At 38.0% G+C, this 21,864-nt stretch overlaps 1 protein-coding gene across 2 annotated transcripts in view; it reads right to left on the bottom strand.

Annotated features, from left to right (window-relative positions):
* The window catches only part of psmd11 (proteasome 26S subunit, non-ATPase 11), a 51,762-nt gene that overhangs the window by 9,355 nt on the left and 20,543 nt on the right, over nucleotides 1–21,864 (bottom strand). For both annotated transcript variants that reach the window (XM_033035094.1, XM_033035093.1), the window contains exons 3-11: nucleotides 21,245–21,369; nucleotides 20,573–20,644; nucleotides 15,003–15,060; nucleotides 8,362–8,556; nucleotides 5,939–6,083; nucleotides 4,739–4,799; nucleotides 3,990–4,052; nucleotides 2,491–2,616; nucleotides 3–38 (exon numbers count right to left, since the gene is read on the bottom strand). In XM_033035094.1, coding sequence (XP_032890985.1) covers nucleotides 3–38; nucleotides 2,491–2,616; nucleotides 3,990–4,052; nucleotides 4,739–4,799; nucleotides 5,939–6,083; nucleotides 8,362–8,556; nucleotides 15,003–15,060; nucleotides 20,573–20,644; nucleotides 21,245–21,369 — 881 coding nt within the window. The remainder of the gene's footprint in view (nucleotides 1–2; nucleotides 39–2,490; nucleotides 2,617–3,989; nucleotides 4,053–4,738; nucleotides 4,800–5,938; nucleotides 6,084–8,361; nucleotides 8,557–15,002; nucleotides 15,061–20,572; nucleotides 20,645–21,244; nucleotides 21,370–21,864) is intronic.

A 21,864-nucleotide genomic window follows, 5' to 3' on the forward strand; every position in this document is an offset into this window, starting at 1 on the left:
ACCTTGGATAATTTTATGATGGTTGCTATGTGCTCTATCTGTAAGATAAAGAAATAACGTTTTCTCAGGTCATCATTCAAAAGACAGGTAGAGGAAAAAAACCCAGTTCGTAGCCATTTTACTAATTAGCACAATTTTATCTGCACAGTATAATCAAGAGTATATTTTCACTGAACATTGTTGACATTGCCATACAATTTTAATAGTCAGCAGATATTATCAGACAATTTATAAATATATATATTCTTGAGTAACACTTCATATGTGAATTTATACACTAGTTAGGAAATCCTCCTGCTAATAATCATTTTTATGGTGGGTTCATCTGTCTCTTCACAATTTGGGCATACCAAACTATTTCCTCTCCAAGCTGTCTGGTCAATAAGAAGTTGCCATTATTAATACTTAATGCTGATGATGTTTCATGGGTGGAACACTTCAGGAGTCAACCACCAAATAGATTTTTATTTTTGTTTTACATAAATTTATTCATGCAGAAGTAGTAGAATGTTCTATTTTGCATTTAAAAAGCATAAACATTGCTGGGGGGAGGGGAGAGTTTGGCCTTTACTGAACATATATTTCAATAGAATAGCAATATCTTGCTCAAATTATATATGGTACTTCAGAGACCACAATCTGACATACTACATACATATCAAGTCTCCCTATCCGAGAACAAAAAAAATAGCAATTAGGTGCAGAAAGAGTTCACCCGACTAATTTTTGGAATGGAATGGTATTGAGATATTAAGGTAGAGGCTTTCTCACTAAAGTGTACAAAATATTTATGACCTGAAGAATTGAAGGTCCTAACCTGAAATGTCACCTATCCATGTTTTCCAGAGATGATGGCAGACCCACTGAGTTACTCCAGTATGGCATTTGACATTTCATTCAATAGGATGTCTAGAGCTAGGGGGTTATAGTCTAAAGATAAAGGTTGTATATTCAGGACAAAAATCAGAAGAAATTTCTTCATCAAGAAGGTGGTTAACTTTGAAATTCTCATTCCATGAGGGCTACGGACGCTCAGCTGAAGACTATACTTAAGACAAAGATCAACAGCTTTTATTAAGATATTAAGCAAACAATAAGAGTTTGCCCAGGAAAATAATGTCAAGGTGAAAGATTAGCCATGATTTAAATTAATGACAAAGCAGGCCGTCTCCTATTTCTACTACTTATGCTCTTATTCAAGTCACTACCTCAAATTGCTGAAAGAAGTTCAAAAGTTTGCAGTCGAGTTGCAGGCAGACAGGCAAAATTAACGACTGCGAAAACTTACATCAGTCACTGGACATGCTTGTTCCCAGGATGGTGGGAAAACTTAATCTACCAAAATACCCTGTAAATTTCCAAAAAGATCAACATGATTCCAAATTGTGTCTGTGGAGTTTTTAATCCGAGTAATTAATGAGCAATTTGTTAGATCCCTTGGTACACTGCAGTTTATTGGTCCAAGCCAAGGCATGATTGGTTTGGCTTGTGAAATCTGTTGTGGAAATAGGGACGCACAAGGTCTCGAATTAATTGGGCAGAGTGCATATGCTGGAAAAGGCTAAGAGGCTGGCCAGAGACCATGGGAGTGGGAGTAAATTAGATGATCCAGCCCCATGCACTGGAGACCAGAGATGTAAACAGGGCTATGAGCAACTAACTCAATACAAGACCCGGGCAGGCAAAACCGAACTGGCACACAAAAATGGTACTTGTGACTATATAGTATATGTGATGCCGTGCTGGCACAAGCAGAAAAATTAGCATTTAGTTTGTGAAGAACAAAATCTCTGCTGCCAAAGAAGATTGCTGAAATCTATGGAATAAGTGGAATACTTCCTCGCGTACCAATTTAAGTTTCATATTTTAAGACATTGTAAAGGCCTAGGTAGAAGATTTACTATGGAAATAATTTGTTCTTGGGTATGATGCAATCAAATTATTTTGCAAATTAGCTGATGCCCAACGGACTGATGGAAAACAAAAAGCAAAATGTCCTTATAACGGAAAAGTTTAGCAAGAGGTAGCAAAACTTTAATTGGTAGAGAAGATTGACAGTAGATCTAAACAAATTACCACCTTTGAAATATACTTACACACATACACTTTTAATAGTTAGTCTTACATCATAGAAACAGGCCCTTCGGCCCACCATGTCCATGGCAAACGTGTACTATTATAATCCCATTTTACCCAAATTTATAATGAAGTGTCTTTGTAGTTGAGAACATATAACTGTCTTAATGAAATAACTGACACGACCCCTCGCTACTTTCTCTGCTCCTTGTTAAAAACCAAACCCTATATTTTTAAGTTTTCAATATCAGTCCACTGCAAAATAAACCATAAATATCAACTTGTGCAATACTGACGAGTCAATATTGCAGTGCCTCAAAAGCTCATTAAAATTGATTTCAGGAGGGATTCTAAACCTGATATGCATACAATACTATGGAATCTGTATTTCATTCACACTTCTTGCACCTCTACCTGAACTCTGGAGAAAGGCTCAATCACTCTGATAAGATTCTGCTCCAGTAAGTTATCATATAGTTTTGCCAAATGCGTGGTTATAATTGGATCATCCCGCAGTTCTGCTTGGAAATCTGTTAAAGCCTGCAAATCAAAAAGATACTTACAGTAGCCAGTACACACCAAGAACTGTAAAATTAATATTCACAAATCTCAAGCAAATTTGAAGTTCCTACTTTTCTTTTGCAAGATAGCATTTAAAGAATGGATGACAAAATTCTTTAAGTTAGAACAAAACATTTTCTTTTTAATCTATTATTTTACAGATGCTTCTTATCTGGGGGGAAAGAGTAATTATTGTGTAGTTTGGATGGATATTCTCTACATCGCGAATGCTTCAAAGCATGTGTGGATCTAGTTAATCCACACATGCTCTTTCCCCATATTTAAATGCAAAACCATTTGACATAATTACCCAATTCCACCACAGTACACACTTTTCCAACCCACAACCACCGGATAATGGGACAATCAACTATGATTAATGAAAACGGAGGTATTTTTTAACAAAATTACATATTTCACATTGTGATTGAAAAAAGAACCAAAAATGAAAGAAGAATTTTACAAGGAAAACATTGGTGTTCATGGTCAAAAATGTACTGCCAGGGGTAGAAGTCAAGTCACATTTATTTATATAGCACATTTAAAAAACAACTCTCGTTGGCCAAAGTGCTTTACATTTGTTATAAGAATAGCACAACAAAACAAACTACATACAAATATACATGTAGCCCTCACTCAGAGGACGTCAGGAAAGGCTTGGGAGTATAGATAAGTCTTAGTCTTGACTTAAAAGAGTCGATGGAGGGGGCAGTTCTGATGGGAAAAGTGCAGGCAAATTCAATTGTAGCATTCGGAAAGGCAGTGACAAGTATCAAAATGGGAAAAAATATGCAGGGCTATGACTTAAGGGTGGGGGAATGGAGACTGGTTTTGCATATTAGTGGTATGTTAATGATCACAGAATGACTTTTATTGATCATCTCAGCGTTTGGTGGCCCTGTGCCTGTACTTGCTGGAGTTTAAAAGGTTGAGGGCGATCTCATTGAAACCTACCAAATAATGAAAGGCTAGAGTAGATGCAAAGAGGATGTCTAGGACCAGAGGGCACAGCCTCAGAATAAAAGGATGTACCTTTAAAAAGGAGATGAGGAGGAATTTCTTTAGTGACAAAGGGTGGTGAATCTGTGGAATTCGTTGCCACAGATGACAGTGGAGGCCAAGCCATTGCGTATTTTTAAAACAGAGATTTAAAGATTCTTGATTAGCAAGGGTGTCAAAAGTTTACAGGGAGAAGGCAGAAAAGGATCGAGGTGGAAAAATTGTTCATCCATGAACGAATGGTGGAGCAGACTCGATGAGCTGAATGGTTAATTCTGTTCCTATGTCTTATGGTTAATACTGACAGATAGTGAAATATCTTATTATCCATATTTATCTTTTAGTCAGCTTACCTTTTCAAAATCAGCCAGAGACCGATTCTTGCTTGCTCGAGCTACACATTTTAGTGAATCAGTCTGAAAATAAATTAAAAGATAATCATTAGTCAAAGCAAAATAAATAAAATATGGGGATATAAAAAACTATATTTTATGATCATCCAAGCGCATTTTTTTTTTTACAAAATACTAACTATTTCAAGCTTGTTCTGCATCTAAACTGTGTTTGAAGACCAAGAACGCACTCTTTCTCAGTTCAATATCCTGAATGTTCAATCTACACATTGGCATCATTTTATTCTTCCTTGTCGTTATTTGTTAATTGAGAAACCATTCAAACGTTTGAAAATCAAGTTGTGTAATTTGTTACTCAGTCTCCAGTTACATCTAAATAGTTAAACATGCTTTATGCTGGAAAAGGAAATAGCCAGAAAACTGTTGATTTTAAAGGCAGCTAACCTACGAATAATTTGATAATTTTACTTCATATTCACCACCCCTAACATGCTGAAACCTATAAAATTAGTCGGACAAGTCACCTAGCAAATATTTGTAGAGAATTCCACCTTATTTCTGCAAATATAATAAGCCATGGATACCCAATAAAGTTGATCGTCAAATATTTTTATCATTTTTTTCCCGGCTCATTGGAAACGGAGACAGGATACTGGTGTATCTGTGAGAAACACACAAAATCTACACAGGGAATCCATCCTTTCCTCTCATTCACTGCCTTGAATGAAACCAAATAATAATTATATTACCTGTCGTCCAGCATATCGGAGAGCAAGCTTCCCACTCACTAATGTATGCACATCCTCTGGCCTGAAAGGAAAACAAATGTACTTATTATAAACTGCCTTGTAATTTATCCCATTACAACACTCAAAAGAATACACGTCCCACAATAAAACTCTCCATCGTTGTAGTCTGAGATGCACAACATTTCTGCAGATTCTTATGCAATTCATTTTAATCAAATGTCATCAAACACACGTTTTCTTCATCACCTTGAATATTTCTGTGGAAAGTCCACAGCTGAAGTTTGTAGATCTATTCAAGATCACAAAGAAAATTTGGGTTTGATCATAAATTATTAAAATAAATTGAACATGAATATGCACCTCCTAGACAACAATTAATCACTAAAATTATCCTCCAAGTCAGTTTTTCTCTCCTCGATGTATTTTGAGTTTAGAGATACGGCATGGAAACGGGCCCTTCGACCCACCGAGTCCACACCGGCCTGCCATCACCCATACACTAGTTCTATCCTACACACTAGGGACAATTTCCAGAAGCCAACCAACAAACATGCACATCTTTGGAATGTGGGGGGAAACTGGAGCATATGGAGGAAACCTACAGATAGGGAGGACATTACAAATTCCGTACAAACAGCATCTCTAGTCAGGATCGAATGTGGGTCTCTGGCGCTGTAAGGTAGCAATTCTACCACTGCTCCACTGTACCGACACTGCGCCTCCCCTATTTTCTCAACAAAGTTTTAGATTTTTAAATATGGAATTTTATCCTACCTGTGATTTGGGTATAATAAAATCATATATATTCATTAATTGGGTTGCCATTAATTATACACTTGATCAACTTTCTTCTTTCATAATACTATAACACCATTAAGTATCATGGTGCTTTTAATGAACTGGCTTCAGCTATGTTCACTGCAAATGAACATGCCTAATAACAAAATGTTTAGGACTTATGACCACTTCAAAGAGAATGGATTAGAATTAAATTACAGAAATTGTGTTGTTTTTAAAAAAAATCACAAGAGATCATGTTTTATACATTCAACTTAAGACACCAACCTGTTTGGGTTTGAGCCTAACTAAGCCCACTGCTACCCGATAAAAAACAGACCATTAAAATTCAATTGACAGTATTGTTCCCCAAGATACATTACTACTTCTGCACAATCAACGGAGCAGACCGTTCAAACTTACGTATTTAACATGATTTTGCAGAGTAGCATATATTTCAATGCGGTAATAGCTTTAGGGCTATCAATAGAGTCATAGCCTTCGAATGCCTCGTAAAAGTAAGAATATGCAGTCTTCCAATCCTTCTCTTCAGCAGCATGGATAATACCTATATGTAGAAGCAGCACACATTAAAGGAAACATTTAAAAAGGTCATTTTAAGTCATAATTATTTTCTTGGCAGGATTGACACATTTCCTATCGTTCAAATATGTACGAAAGGAATAAGCGTAGGGAACCCTAACCAGAATTACTCCAAGTTGTAATAAATCAGTGGTGTGAATTTGTGGAATGGTCTGGAACAGGAGATAAAACTTAGCACAAACATAATTCAGTTTAAAAAGATGTACAAAAACACTTTTTTTAAAGGATATTGGGATGAGGATAGGTGATTGTGAGTGGGATATTTGTTATACTGATTGTATTGGGAAGGGTGATTATAGGGTGATGGGTTGTAAATATGACTAAGAGATACGGTATAGTATACGAGGGTTTTTTCTTTCCTTTTTTATTTATTTTTCTCTCTTTTTTGTATGGCTTTGTAAATATTTGATTAGTGTATAAATGTAAATAATTTGGTGTACATATAGCTGCTGGTGTACATATGGTGTACATATAGCTGCTAAATTTGTATAAGATAATTATAAGCAGTTGAATAAGGGGTGGGAATTAATAAGCTTTGGCTTCTTCCTGCTCCTTTTCGGACACATACGATTTCATTTATTTATAGATATTGTTTATTAAGTGTAGACACTTTATAAATATTCTTGTTTTGTTTTTTGTATGCTGTTTCACACTTGCTTTTTATTCTTTTATTCTGTTCGAAATAAAGAATAAAATTAAATAAAAATTGCTTCATGACTTATCTGGCTAACAATGAACAGGTGAGGCAAACATTTTATACTTTATTTCAAAAATTGTTGCGGTTATGAGGTCTCAGCTAGCGCAGCAATTCTAAACAGTGAAAAATATGAAGAACAAATGGATGCAGTTGATAGTTCTTAATGTATTTGGTTTCCAAACCCCAACTAAAGCTGCAAAGGGGGCAGTAGATAAGGTTCACAGGTAAAGGTCAAGTAGTTGGCGAGATACAAGTAATTCCCCCCCTCGCCCGTGAATTGCAAAGGATCACCACTTCAGAAAAAGGAAAGAAAGCATGCAGGCACAAAATGTTCAAAATGGTGATGCGGCAATCTAAAATTTACTTTCAACGTCAGGCCAAATAAAAAATTTAAAACATGTGTAAAATGCAAGTCTCTGATGTTGTTTCATCTACATGGAAGCACCAATGTTATTTTAATATAATTATTTTCATTGATGCCTTGGCACTTATCTGGTGTCCTTTATATCTTCAGAGCATCTCAAAAACATTTTATCACATTATGCATTTCCACCAAATGATCATTATGTATTGAAACGCAGTAACCAATATTTCTACAGCAAAGTCCCAAAAGCAGTAGATTGATGACGTTTAAAGTTATTAATTTTGATTTGTAAGGAAAACTTAAATCAGTAAAAAGAAAAACTTTCATGCACTTCTCTGCTTGGTGGCTTAGAACTATTGACATCTAACCAAGGAAGACATATCCTGGGTTTAGGGTCTCATCAACAGCATCTGATAGTTCAGCCAGTATTCCTTAGTATTAAATTGTGTCAGTTTAGATTTTGTCCTCCAGTCTCTGGAATCAAATCCAAATATGTGGCCTGACTCAAGAGACTAATATTCAGAAGCAATGCATAAAAATCTACTGCAGCTTACTCCAGTTCTGTCAGTTGCATTATTAGAAAGTAGAATACAGTCCGGTACATCACAGGAGCAGATCCTTCAGCCCATAATGTCTCTGCCGAACATGATGCAAAGCACAAATCTTGTCTGCCTGCACATAATCCATCTCCCTCCACATCCATGTGCTTATGCACGAGTCTTTTAAATACCACTATCATATCAGCCACCACCAGCACACCTGGCAGTGTGTTCCAGACACTCTCCACTATGTATGTAAATAAACCTGCCCCCGCACACCTCCTCTAAACTATGCCCCTCACACCTCAAACTATTTGATTTTTCCACCTGGGGGAAAATGTTGTGTCTCCCCTATCAATGCATCTCATAATTTTACAAACTTTATCCAACCTCTCTTTGTAGCTCATACCCTCTAATCCAGGCATCATTCTGTTAAACCTCTTTGGCACCCCTTCCATAGCCTTAATATCCTTCCTGTATTAGGGCGTCCAGAACTACATGCAATAGTCCAACCACAGCCAAACTAAAATCCTATAAAGCTGCTCACTCACACTTAATATATTTAAATTTGTTTATTTAGAACTTTAAAATAATCTTATTCTCAAGATGTCAGCTGTCCTATTTTATGCAAAAGCAACAATACCTGACTGCATATCGAGTGCTGCTTGTAGTTTTGGTGGACAATAGATGGCATTTGCAGTTGTTCGCGCTGAGGTCAGAGCAGCTCGTGCCTTTGGCAAATTACTCAGTGCATGATATGTCTTGCTCTCTAACAGTTGAACTTCCACCAAAAGTGCCTTATCATCCATCTTCTTCAGTTCGCGAAGCAACTGTGATCCTGAAAAATATTAGAATTTTGGTTTTAAAAAAAGAGCTCCAAAAACATATGCTGAACTTTCTTGATGGTCAGCTAATCCACTTAAGAATCATTGCCACCAATTTATATTCTGCTATACGAGTTTGAATGGGTATTAATCCTGGAGATGATTACATTAAGGTTTATTTTTTAGTTCAGATAGATTTATTGTAAAATTATTTCCTAGTCTCCTGCCCAAATTTCACAAATGTATTACCTTCTATAGCAGGGTGATCAAAAGAGGGACGGACATTAACAACTCGTGGTTACTTGCAGCAATTACTGGGGGAAATGGTCAGCCGTACTTCATGTGGGAAGAGGAAGAAACTGAGCCTTTTTTTGGAAAAAGTGTTGTGGTTTCTAAAGAATGACCAAAGAAAATACTTTAATTTATCTGACCACAAGGTTCCAAACTTCCTTATTTTTCAATTGTTACATTCGTCAAATGGGGTGAATGGATAGCACCCAAAGATCAGACTCAAGCACAAAAAAATTAAGCCGACATCAGTACACTGTACTCTTTCATTTGAGAAGTTAAATGAAGATTCCGAAAACTCTTGCAGGTAAACCAAAGAGATCCCAAAACATTCTGTTAAAAGTACAGCAGAGGAGTTATTATTCCCAGTATGGTGGCCAAATATATCCAAACAATGTCACCATCACATTGCTGTTTATGGATCCTTGTTGTTTGCAAACCGACTTCCGGACATTCAACCATATTAACTACAAAAGGCTTGAGTGGCTAAAAGGCCCACATGACATCCAAAAACTATAAAAGCCACAACACCAATACTGGAATTTTTGTTGTTGAGCTTGTTGAGCTGGTAGATTGAAATAAATAGAGATTTTTCAGCAACGACTGGTCATTTTTTCAAAAATGTCAGGTTTAAAATTAAAGAGATCACAAAGAAAAAAAAGTTAAGTAAACAAGTAACAATGAAATAAAAAGTCAATCCTCTGCATCAATCCTATTAACAAGAAACCATGAAGGATTACTGAATTTAAAAGTAAATCAATAGATAGTACACTTGATAGTTTGCTACATGGTTTACTGTATCTGATACTAAAGGTTCCTGGACTAAATTGGCAAGTTAAATTAATGCTAAACTAAAACGAAACTAAGTCACTACACATAACTTAATAAACTCTTGAATTTAGTGTTACTGAGTTGGATCAGCCATGATCATATTGAATGGCGGTGCAGGCTCGAAGGGCCGGATGGCCTACTCCTGCACCTATTTTCTATGTTTCTACGTTATGAATTTATAGATTTTCAAACTGACTAGTGGTTCAACAGACTAATTGAGGAAAGTTAATGAAAGAAGTACAAATATATTATAATATTTGGCAGGAGATGAAAATAGACCATTCTGTATTTCAAGATGTTCTGTCAATCTTGTAATTCATGAACACCCAGATCTCCATTTATTTTACTTTTATTCCACATTTCATCGCTCAACACTAAATTAAGCAAAATACATTAAAGTTCTCAAAGAACAAGCATCGACTCATACGGTGGCATTTTCTACATTTCCATCATACCCTACATAAATATGCAATTAGATATAATATAACAAGAACACTGCCAAGCTGGAGGACTGAGACGAGTTTGGAAACAGGGCCGAAAAGTCATTTGGAATGACACAGTTTGAATCTTGCATAATCACCATCAACACAAAACCAAATGTTGATACCAAGACTAGACACAAAGTGCTGAAGTAACTTAGCCGGTCAAGCAGCATCTCTGGAGAAAAAGGATGGGTGATGGTTCGGGTCAGAACCCTTCATCACACTACACGAGTCTGAAGAATGGTTCCGACCCAAAACATCCCCGTCATTTTTCTCCAAAGATGCTGCCTGACCCACTGGGTTACTCCAACATTTTGTGTCTGTCTTCAGTACAAAGCAGCATCTGCAGTTACTTTCTACACATCACACTCTACCAAGACTTTCAGGCTGAGATCTACAATGCTACCAAGAACAAAAGATCTGCACAATAAGCAGATTATCCATAGTATGATAATTCTATGACATTGTATCACTGGATTGTCTGTCAAGGTGTATCATGTTCTATTCTCAATTTTCAAATATTTTTTGAATAGGCCCCGTTATTATGTGGGGCACAGGAGGAATTGTAAAATATATATCCAACAGCAATTACTTTAATTCTTGAAGTTTAATGGCATAATCAACTTCTAATCCACCATAAATGTTATTACCCAATATCCACACACCTACAACGGCCAAAAACAATTAATTTAGTAGACATGACACCTGTCCAATTTATCTTTTAGAATACAAGGATACCAAGGACAGTTGTATTTTCCAAAATATAACTTCAAAATTGTGAGATAAATCTTGTGGTTCCTCCAGACCATATTCCCAGTCACTGATTAAATCTACTGATTAAAATACCAAGGAACTTGAAATATTTCTATTTAGATAAAAATAATTTGCTGTTCCAAAGGCATGCATATTAGACTTCAGCCTGTGCTGCCCTTGGTACGGCTGCGAGAAAGTGAGAAAAAAATTACACCTGATCAATAGCTAGACACCTTTCTCTCAAGATGTCAACTCCAACAGGACTTTATACCTCTAACACAACAGCACACATTTCGAGATGCGAGGGAAACAAGAACACATTTATGCAGCTCAAATTATACAGCAAGCTGCAACCTTCAACATTCTGACCTTAGCACAGAGAAAAGAAAATTATTCTGAACTATTTAGCAAAGACCATTTGGTTGCAGAACACAGTTTAGTTGAAAATAATTGCACAAAGGAAGATGCACAAAAATCGAAGCAGCTCCATTATTTACTGCCAACAACTTGTATTTATACGACACCTTTAATGCAGCATATTTACCCAGGCAGTCCCAAACAGAATTTGACAAGTTACTTCAAGGGTTATGGAAATGTTTCAAGAGTTTAGTCAAATAATTGGATTCTAAGCAGCAGTTTAGAGAAAAGAGAAATTTCACTTAAAACAAGCTATCAATTAAGAAACAAATTAAAAGAATGAATGATCAAAACCAGATTTGGGATTTAGCTAGTAGGGAACAGGTTTGTGATTAGATAATGGGGCTGGAAGAGATTATAGAGCTGAATGGAAGATGGCATGAAGATTAGATTTTCTAAGGTGAGGCACTGTTCAACATGGAGCCACGGTTGGTCATCAATTCCAAGACAAATGGATCAATGGGATACATGGAAACAAGCAGTAGAGTTTTAGAAGAACTCAATACTAAAGTTAGAATGGGGACGATTACCAGGAACAAGCACATCTAAAAGGGCACAACTGTTTGGGACATGAAAATAGCAATGGAGCAGGTTTGCAGGTTGAAATTTAATTCAGTGTCTGATATTCACCAGGATTTTGGATTTTAGGACTTCAGTTGTAAGGAGACTGGATTTGTTTTCCCTGGAGCAAATCAGGCTGTGGGTGACCAGATAGATATAAATAAAAAAATATGAAAGGATTAGCTGGGGGTAAATAAAATCTTTTTCCTTTGACAGGGACGTTAAAAAAAATGAGGAAATATATTTAAGGTGAAAGGGAGGAGATTTAAAGCATATGGGAAAGGAAAAATAAAAACATAAACAGAGAGCAATTGATATCTAGGATGTGTTGCCAGAGGTGGAGGAGGCAGATACAATTATAATGTTTACAAGGCATTGAGACAGGCAAGAAAAAGTTTGGTTAAGTGTCAGACAAATACCAGGTAAAGAAATTAAGTTGGTGGCCAGGGCATTGAGTGTATGACATTAATCAAAAATAGTTTGGATCTTTCCAAGTCAAGTGAAAATCTCTGTGAATCTAATATTGGATGCCAGACAAACACTGACAGTGTAGAAAAAATGGAGATTGAGAGAGATAGCTAAGGAGACCTGGGCACCAAATGCATGGAAAATATGGGTTTAGATAATCTCATTGAGAATGGCATGTAGATGACAAACATTTAACATCGGAACAAAATTGTTTAATATGTGGGTACAAATAAATAAAAATGTGGCATTAAAAATGTATGAGGAACAGTGGACAAATGCAAATATACTGTAATTGCTGAAATGGAAATAAAAATAGCAAATACTCAAAAGGTCAGGACACATTTAGAAGGATAACAGTTAAAGTTTCTTTTCAATGCTCTTTCCTTAAAATGTTCTGATGAAAAGTAATTGCCCTGAAACAGTAACTATTTTCTCCTCATGGACTTGCTGAGCATTTTCAGTATTCACTGACTTTATTTCTAGGTAACTTCATATCTCAGGTAGGTGTTATTATTATTTTTATACTCCTCTCCTGAAAATGTATCCAGTAACAATTCCTTGGATTATTTAATTTATTTACTTTATGCATCTTTTAGTATGCAAAGTGCTTTGACTTTCTTCAAGTTCAAAGAATTGTACAACCTTTTCAAACTGTCTAATATGAAATATAAATTAAAAAACAATGAAAATTCAGCTTTGCTGGACTGAGAGAAATTCTGCAAATAATGCCGCTATAATATACTGGCCCCTACTGGATGGTTGTGGATAAAGAAACCATGGTATTAAGTAACAGCAATTTATGAAAGTTTAGAGTCCTGCCCTCTGGTGGATTATTTATGTACTATGCAAAAAACTGCACAATGGTGCTTCACCCACCTTGAAAATAATATGGTCAAGAAATATTTTTGTGATATACCATACAAGTCATTACATATTGCATAAGGTCAAAAAAAAAGTTGAATAATAGACTGTTCAGAGTTTTACCAAATGATCTGCACTTAAACACAGATGCTCATCTTATTACTGCATTCGTTAATTATGCGTTCTCAAGGATCATGAGTCTTACACAAGATTCATCCCAATAAGCAAGTTCGGTATTCAGACTGCGCATGCCCAGGTCATAGGTCACCGGAGATAAACATTCTCGGCAGCTGAGTTGCTGCGTATATACAGACCCCCGTTTTATCGGTAATCAGGATTGAACTGGGTCTCCGGCGCTGCAAAATTGCTATTGGAGTTAGCGACACTAGTTCTCCCTTCTCCACTGGTTCATGCAGAAATCTCAGCAGTGACAATCTAATGAATCGCGGTCCGGTCCCTCTCAGCCTGGGTGTATGGGTTCCGTTCTCACTCGGGCTGCCCTCCCGGGTTATACAGGGTTATTATACAGGGGCAATTCACGCACCCCTCTCCTGCATAACCCCAGGAGGCAGATTTGTGAGCGGAGTCTCACTACCGTCCTCGTCTCCTCCCAAGTGTCCCATCCCTGTCCGGGGTGACCGGAGATGTCCGAGGTGACCCTGGACTGACGGGACTCCGGCGGCCCCAGGCTTACAGCCAGCGCAGAGAAGAAGCACGAACTCCGGCTCAACTCTGCTCCAACTCCCAAGGAACCCGTTCCCCGACGGGCCTGGGACCATCAGCTGCACCTCCCGCCTTATCCAGTGGCTGTCGGTTAACCCCCGCGGTGCTGGCGAAAGCCGAGCGCCAGTAATCAACGGAGATACACACAAAATGCTGCAGTAACTCAGCGGGTCAGGCAACATCTCTGGAGAAGGGTCGACACGAAAGATCACCTATTCCTTTTCTCCAAAGATGCTGCCTGTCCCGCCGAGTTACTCCAGCACGTTTTGTCTACCTTCGGTGTAACCCAGCACCTGCAGTTCTTTCCTACAGAGCGACGCCAGTCCGTGGGTAAAGGCGAGGCGGCGGGGAAAGGGATGAGAGATGGGGCGAGAGGAACTCGCTTTCGCAGCTTCACTGCAGATCTCGGACATCCCGTCTCCGCAAGAACTCCCTGGCGCTAGGACAATCCCTGCACCCCCCCCCCCCCCCCCCCAAGACTGGAGGGAGGGACTGGGGGACATTACCCACCTCTGCAACCAACGTGCACACCCCGGCACTCCCCGCGGAATGTACTATACACATCTGTGAGTAAAACACAAACATGCACGTCTATCAGCCCCCTACACTCTCCCCTACCTCTCATCGTCTCTCCGCTGGTCCAGTCTCTCCCCGTCTCCCAATCGCATTTGCCCCCTCTCTCTCTCTCGCTGTTACACCCCGCTCTCCCGCTACCTGGCACCCCCGTTCGCTTTTTTCCCCCCTCGAATGACCTTTGACAAATCCCATGATTCCTTGCGTTTTTCAGAATATCAAACTCGCATATACAACTGAAAAATTATTTCTCAAGAACACACAGCTGAACCCAGTCACTAAGATTTCTGCCTAACAATAAAAAGTACTTTTTGTTGACAAACTAGTGATTACCATGATGTTGAACAATTTTGGGAAATTCTTGGGTTCTAATTTACCCAACAGGAATTTTTAATTGAAGTTACATCTCTTCCGGACATCACCAACCCCCACCACTGTTGCCGCAGTGATCACAGCTCCCATTGTTATCTACCCAAGAGATGAAATGCAGTATCAATAGTTACCTAATTGCAATGCCTCCTGGTACCTCTTAGTGTCAAAGTACAGAGAAACCAAGCGAGCCTGTATAGGAAATATTAAGATGGTTAAAATGTGTGTTTCAGCTGCGTTTGAATGCAAGTCAAAGTGTTACACTTCTGGAAGCACAGTAAAAATGCAAAAAGTATTTTAATTCAGCTGATGAAAATCCATTACAAGGCACCTTCAGCATGCTTTCAGATGTGAGTGACTATCTTACAGCCATTCTAAAATGGCTAAGCCGCCACTACTGCAGAATTAAAACCCATTTTTTCTGAGGTATAGTTACATTGTAAAAATAAATAATATATTTTAATCATACTCTAATAAATGAGGGTAAATGTGAGTGTTAAACGCTTTTTTGGAGTAAAGTGAATGAAATACTTGATGTAACTCAAGCTGGCATTGCAACTGTTCCATTGCCTTTGCTGTCAAAAACGCAATGCTGCCAACGCAGGAAACTGCTGACCAAGTTCTGAATAGATGGTCTTCAATAGAAATGTGAACTCTGTTACACTTTTCACAGATGCAGAATGTTTTCAGCATTTTCTGTTTCCGTTTTATGTACTGAGTGATGGGTTATTGCCATGATGTTGTAAAATCACTTTTTGAAACACTGAATTCATCGACCTCGAGATCAATATAGATAAATAATCACACAAAATGTGCCCAAAATTTATGGAAGCATTGTGAGTGCAAGTGAAAAAATTAATGAATAAAAATGCTGATATGTTCAAAAAAGTGCAATAGTCAACAATGGACAAGTTTTCAAAAATACCTTCAAGGTGAAGTGAAGAGGTGCAATGCTGCAGCTGAAGTGCAGAGGTGCAACACAAAGATTACCAAAGTAAATCAAATAAGGCTGGTCTCCTTGTGTAAAGTTTCAGTTGAAGCATCTCAAAAGTGCATGCAAAGTCAACGTTGTAAAACTTTATAGCACTAGTTTTACACTTATTTACAAGTAGATGGTATGTCAGAAGCTCGATGATCATCAAGCATTGTGTGAACTGGATGCATTTGCCAAACTAATCAGAAGACACTGCAGATCTCTGCCAAATTGCATTGGAAATTAGTTCCATTTTTCTTTTAAATACAATTCAGACTCCTCAGCCTCATTACTAATAATTAACCCAGGAAGTGAGCTCACGCTCACAAAAAAAGCGAGCTTGCAAATTTTCAGGCGTCAAACTAAAAACTTATTTATTACATTCAGCCTAAACTAGGAGATAAATTCTTCTCAAATTACCTTCAGAAGCTGACAAATGGCATTACTATTTATCATTCTATAAACTATTGGAAGCAAGGTTCATTAACATTTAATGAATGATAAAGCTCATTGAGCAGATAACAATATTTCACAAAATAGTCAGACAGACTCTGCTTAAAATGGAAATATCAAATGCACACTTCACTAACTACTGATGATAAATCTGTAAGATATCCAAGTGATAAATCAAAGCCAGACTTGCTACACTTTATGCGATTGCTTGTTTCCTTTAATACCCTTGGAAAATGTTTGTGGAAAGTTTTTATTCTAATCCAGTACTTTAGTTCAAGTAACTAAAGTACAGAAAGCTATCTAGAATAAATTGGTTGATTCTTATAAGTCTGCTTTGCTAAAGAAACAGCAATGCCTGGGTTTGAGATGTTGTTGTGTTTGCCTGTACGCATTTGCAAGGACGCAGCTCGATACAAACAAAACAAACTCTGCAATCTTTTCTCATCTGGCACACAAGCAAATACATCACAATACTAACAATTGATATATCCATCCAATGGGACTACATTCAATATGCAATTTTCACTATCTTCTGATAAAATCAACATCTCTAACCCAGAATAATTAAAGTGCATGGTTTGAAAAGAACACAGCTTCACAAATCAATGAAGGGTGCTACTCCTTGAACCATGCAACACATCAAAACATTACACCGGGAAGATTTCAGATCCTCTTCCACCAAAGCAGTACCTAGATATAACATTACCCTGCTGCATCATACAACGAGGTGAGAGGATGACTATATGGTTGACTGTCCTCACAGGATCTAGCAATGGATTAGATAATATATGTAATCCACTGAACTACTATACATCAGCGCAACTCTACAGATTACCTATTACATTGCAGCAAAGTGCAACTTTACAATATTAGCCATGCCAGGTTCACCACTGCATCTTATTGAAACATAAGATTATTAAGAGATTGGACACACTAGAGGCAGGAAATATGTTCCCAATGTTGAGGGGAACAGTTTAAGAATAAGGGGTAGACCATTTAGAACAGAGATGAGAAAAAACCTTTTCACCCAGAGAGTTGTGAATCTGCGGTCTCCGGTCTCCAGGGAGGGGACAGCCGCTCCAGACTTTTCCAAGCCGCTGAGGAATGTTTCACCCGACGCCGATGTTCCATCTTTACGGCAAGAGGGCCCTGAAAATCATCAGACTGGCTGCACAGCCACAGATGGGCCCTGACCTCGGGTGTTTCACAGAGGAAGAGGACTTAACTTTCTGGTGCCTTTCCCCACAGTGGAAATGTTTTGATTCTGCTGTGGGGAGACGTTTGTGTTGAACTCTATAATATGTTGTGTCCATTTTTTATTTAAACCTTTTTCTATGGTTTGCAATGGAACTTATTATTTAATTTATGTGAAGCACTTTGGGGTCAATGCAAGTTGACTTAAAATGTGCTATATAAATAAAGTTTACGTACTTACTTACTTACTGCCTCAGAAGGCAGTGGAGGCCAATTCCCTGGATGCTTTCAAGAGAGAGTTAGATAGAGCTCTTAAAGATAGCGGAGTCGGGGGATATGGTGAGAAGGCATATCTGAATGTGGATGATCAGCCATGATCACAGTGAATGGCAGTGCTGGCTCGAAGGGCCAAATGGCCTACTCCTGCACCTATTGTCTATAACTCTCCAGACTCAATGCTTGAAAGTAGCAAAAACGAGTTCCCGAAGTCTTAATTAAATCTCACTGAAAGACACCTTCACTTTGGATGTCAAATGGCAGTTAAATCCTGCACCCTTTTCATTTCACCCCAGGTTAATAATACATTTGACACACAGAAAGAAAGGAGAAAATTCGAAATCTATATTGCCATTAATCTGCATTTAAAATCCTTTGGAAAGATAACAATTACAAAGGAAGTATATACCTCAAATCTCCACCAATACAGCCTCAAATTGGCTTATACAATAGACAATAGGTGCAGGAGTAGGCCATTTGGCCCTTCGAGCCAGCACCGCCATTCAATGTGATCATGGCTGATCATCCCCAATCAATACCCCGTTCCTGCCTACTCCCCATATCCCCTGACTCCGCTATCTTTAAGAGCCCTATCTAGCTCTCTCTTGAAAGCATCCAGAGAACCTGCCTCCACCGCCCTCTGAGGCAGAGAGCTCCACAGACTCACCACTCTCTGTGGAAAAAGTGTTTCCTCGTCTCCGTTCTAAATGGCTTACTCCTTATTCTTAAACTGTGGACCCTGGTTCTGGACTCCCCCAACATCGGGAACATGTTTCCTGTCCAAGCCCTTAACAATCTTATATATTTCAATGAGAATCCCTCTCATCCTTCTAAACTCCAGAGTGTACAAGTCCAGCTGCTCCATTCTCTCAGCATATGACTGTCCCGCCATCCCGGGAATTAACCTTGGTAAACCTACGCTGCACTCCCTCAATAGCAAGAATGTCCTTCCTCAAATTAGGGGACCAAACTGCACACAATATTCCAGGTGTGGTCTCACTAAGGCTCTGTACAACTGCAGAAGGACCTCTTTGCTCCTATATTCGATTCCTCTTGTTATAAAGGCCAACATGCCATTCGCTTTCTTCACTGCCTGCTGTACCTGATTGCTTACTTTCATAGACTGATGTACAAGGACCCCCAGGTCCCGTTGTACTTCCCCTTTTCCCAACGACGCCATTTAGATAGTAATTTACCTTTCTGTTTTTGCTACCAAAGTGGATAACCTCACATTTATCCACATTAAACTTCATCTGCCCACTCCCCCAACCTGTCCAAGTCACCCTCCATTCTCATAGCATCCTCCTCACAGTTCACACTGCCACCCAGCTTTGTGTCATCTGCAAATTTGCTAATGTTACTTTGAATCCCTTCATCCAAATCATTGATGTATATTGTAAATAGCTGCGGTCCCAGCACCAAGCCTTTCGGTACCCCACTAGTCACTGCCTGCCATTCTGAAAGGGACCCGTTAATCCCTACTCTTTGTTTCCTGTCTGCCAACCACTTCTCTATCCATGTCAGCACTCTACCCCCAATACCATGTGCCCTAATTTTGCCCACTAATCTCCTATGTGGGACCTTATCAAATGCTTCTGGAAGATACGCACATATTACTAATCTCTCATACAAATATCTCTAACTTAGAGGTACTTCTGGACATTACCATATTATTCATCATTATGGATCATGGAGTTCACTCACCTTCAAGATAATAGCTGATTGTCCTAACTTGCTTATTTAACAGGAAACTTGCCATCAACTCCTTCCTTCCCCACCCCCTACCTGAATTAAGAAACTTCAAATGATTCTTTAGAAATCCAGACATTGTGTTTGCTAAATAGCATCAGACTTGGAACTTATTAGGACCAACCAAGATGAACCTTTCGAATGATTTTAAAGTAAGAAAATATACTTTTTTCCCCAAAATTGTGATGTTTTGATGATCAATACATTGTACCAATCACACACAATATACTGAATCATTGTGACTTCATTATATGCAGAATCCATTATTTTCACATCAGTTGTGAACCAACTGAATAAGTGCAAGGCGTCAATTCCATATAAAGGTACAAATGCAACAGCTATTTCCAGAACCTAAGCCAACAATTTGGTTTATAATTTTAGATATTCATTTTAAAATTTCAGATTGTAAAATTTTGCAGATTAATTTGAACAGAAAGTAACACCTTACTGAATTTATACAAAGTCGAAACAAAGTTCGACCATGAATGCTTCCGAATGAAGCAGTTGCCAATCTGGAAATTAAATTGCTTTGTTAAAACAGCAGGATAACGTCAAGCCCAAAGCGTTCCGGCTTATGCAGAAATGGAAGAAAAGGCATAAGAGTTACGTCCAAGTTAATTTGATTTCATTCACTTTGACACAAAAAGCAGAGTACTTCTCATTCTCAGGATCCGAAATTCAGATTCTAACTATCTCAACAATCAATTGTCCTTAATGTCAGGGAAAAATATTGGAAATTTGCCAAAAATGTGATTAGTATAAAATTTATACTATTATACTTTGTAAAGTTATTCATGATTAAAGAATTCACATAATCCTGATGAGTGAACTATGAAAAGTCCCTCAAAATCCCTAAAAAACATTACCTTTGGTTACCGGTTTGACTAATTTGGTAAAGAATGTACTAAATCAACATTTATGGATACATTAAAATTAATTCACCCTACTAATTATATTGGAAGACAATTGTTGTTTTGAAAACCTCAGTAATCTTGGGTGAATTGGAAACTTAAATTAGATGTTATTCCAATTTTAATTTCCTCAAAGTGGAAAACATACCTCCAAAGCCTGTCGCAGGAACGTCCTCTTCTCAGATTTCGCCCACTCAATGCATTCTAAACATAATTCAACCTGTGAACGCCAAGATAGCCAAGTACAAAGGAAAATGCAAGTTAAATAATCCTTGACTGTAGCAAAAACTGTAAAAAAGCTAAATGAAAAGAAAAACAAAGTGCCAATTATTCTTTGATGTGCGGGTCAGCATTTTGCAAAAATCAAGCAAAAAAAAAACCATCCATCAATACCATAATTCACATTTTGCAGGAATGGATGTCTCAAAGCACTTCAGAGCCACATTTCAAGGAGGATGGCAGCCAATCTGCTCACAGCAAGGCCGCATAAACAGCAATGAAATTGGTGATCTCTTTCATTGATGTTAGGCGAGGGATTCTTCCCGCCGGAGACCAGCACCACTGTGTCGCTAACGTTTTCAACGATGATGAATTATTACCAGCTGGAATTACATTTGTTTCCTGCCATCAACCTCACTCCCATCTAAGCGAGTGCAAGATGCAGTAAGATTCATGAATTTGGACTTATATAAGAGATGCCAGTGACCAACAATTTTTGGCATGACATTAATCCTGCACTAATTAGACCCCAATTTTACTGAATCAAAACATCAATTAAATAAATATTGCTTAACGATATCCCAGTTTAGTTAGTTCTTACCTCCTGGCCAGTAGCTGCTTCCATATCCAGAAACATGTCGAGCAGCGATCGAACCAACCGTGCAGCCTTAGCTTTACTGATTGAATTCAGGAATGGTCTAACATATTTCAGCAAACCCCCGAGTTCTTAGGATATGAAAAAGATTTCAGACAATTAGATTTTACTACTATAGTTTTTAAACCTTCATAAAAATCTCAGAATGTTGTTTCCTAGTACAATTACAACTTAATGATCACTTTCACAAAATAATTTTCTGACATTGCGCACCTCCTTAGCTTATATCACCTGATTACCAGTAAAAATGTCAATTATTGGAGTAAAAGAGAAAAAAAGCATCAAAATTTCAATCGCTTTGATGCATAATTAATTCCAGAGCTTAACAAAATAAAACTGAATTAGGTGACATGGTTAAAAAGTTTGAGGTGATACTTTTTGGAGAGGGTAGTGATAGATTTATGCAGTGTTTAAGAACTGGCAGAGCATTAGGAACAGAGCCTTTAGAAAGTTGGTTAGCTACGTTGCAGTCCAAGAGATAAATCAGCAGCAAAACATGGTGGAACTAGAGTGGCAAGATATCAAACAAATGAAAGGAGAGGTTCAAAATAGTGACTTCAAATATG

The sequence above is a fragment of the Amblyraja radiata genome, chromosome 16 (genome assembly GCF_010909765.2).
Source record: "Amblyraja radiata isolate CabotCenter1 chromosome 16, sAmbRad1.1.pri, whole genome shotgun sequence".
Lineage (NCBI taxonomy): Eukaryota > Metazoa > Chordata > Chondrichthyes > Rajiformes > Rajidae > Amblyraja > Amblyraja radiata.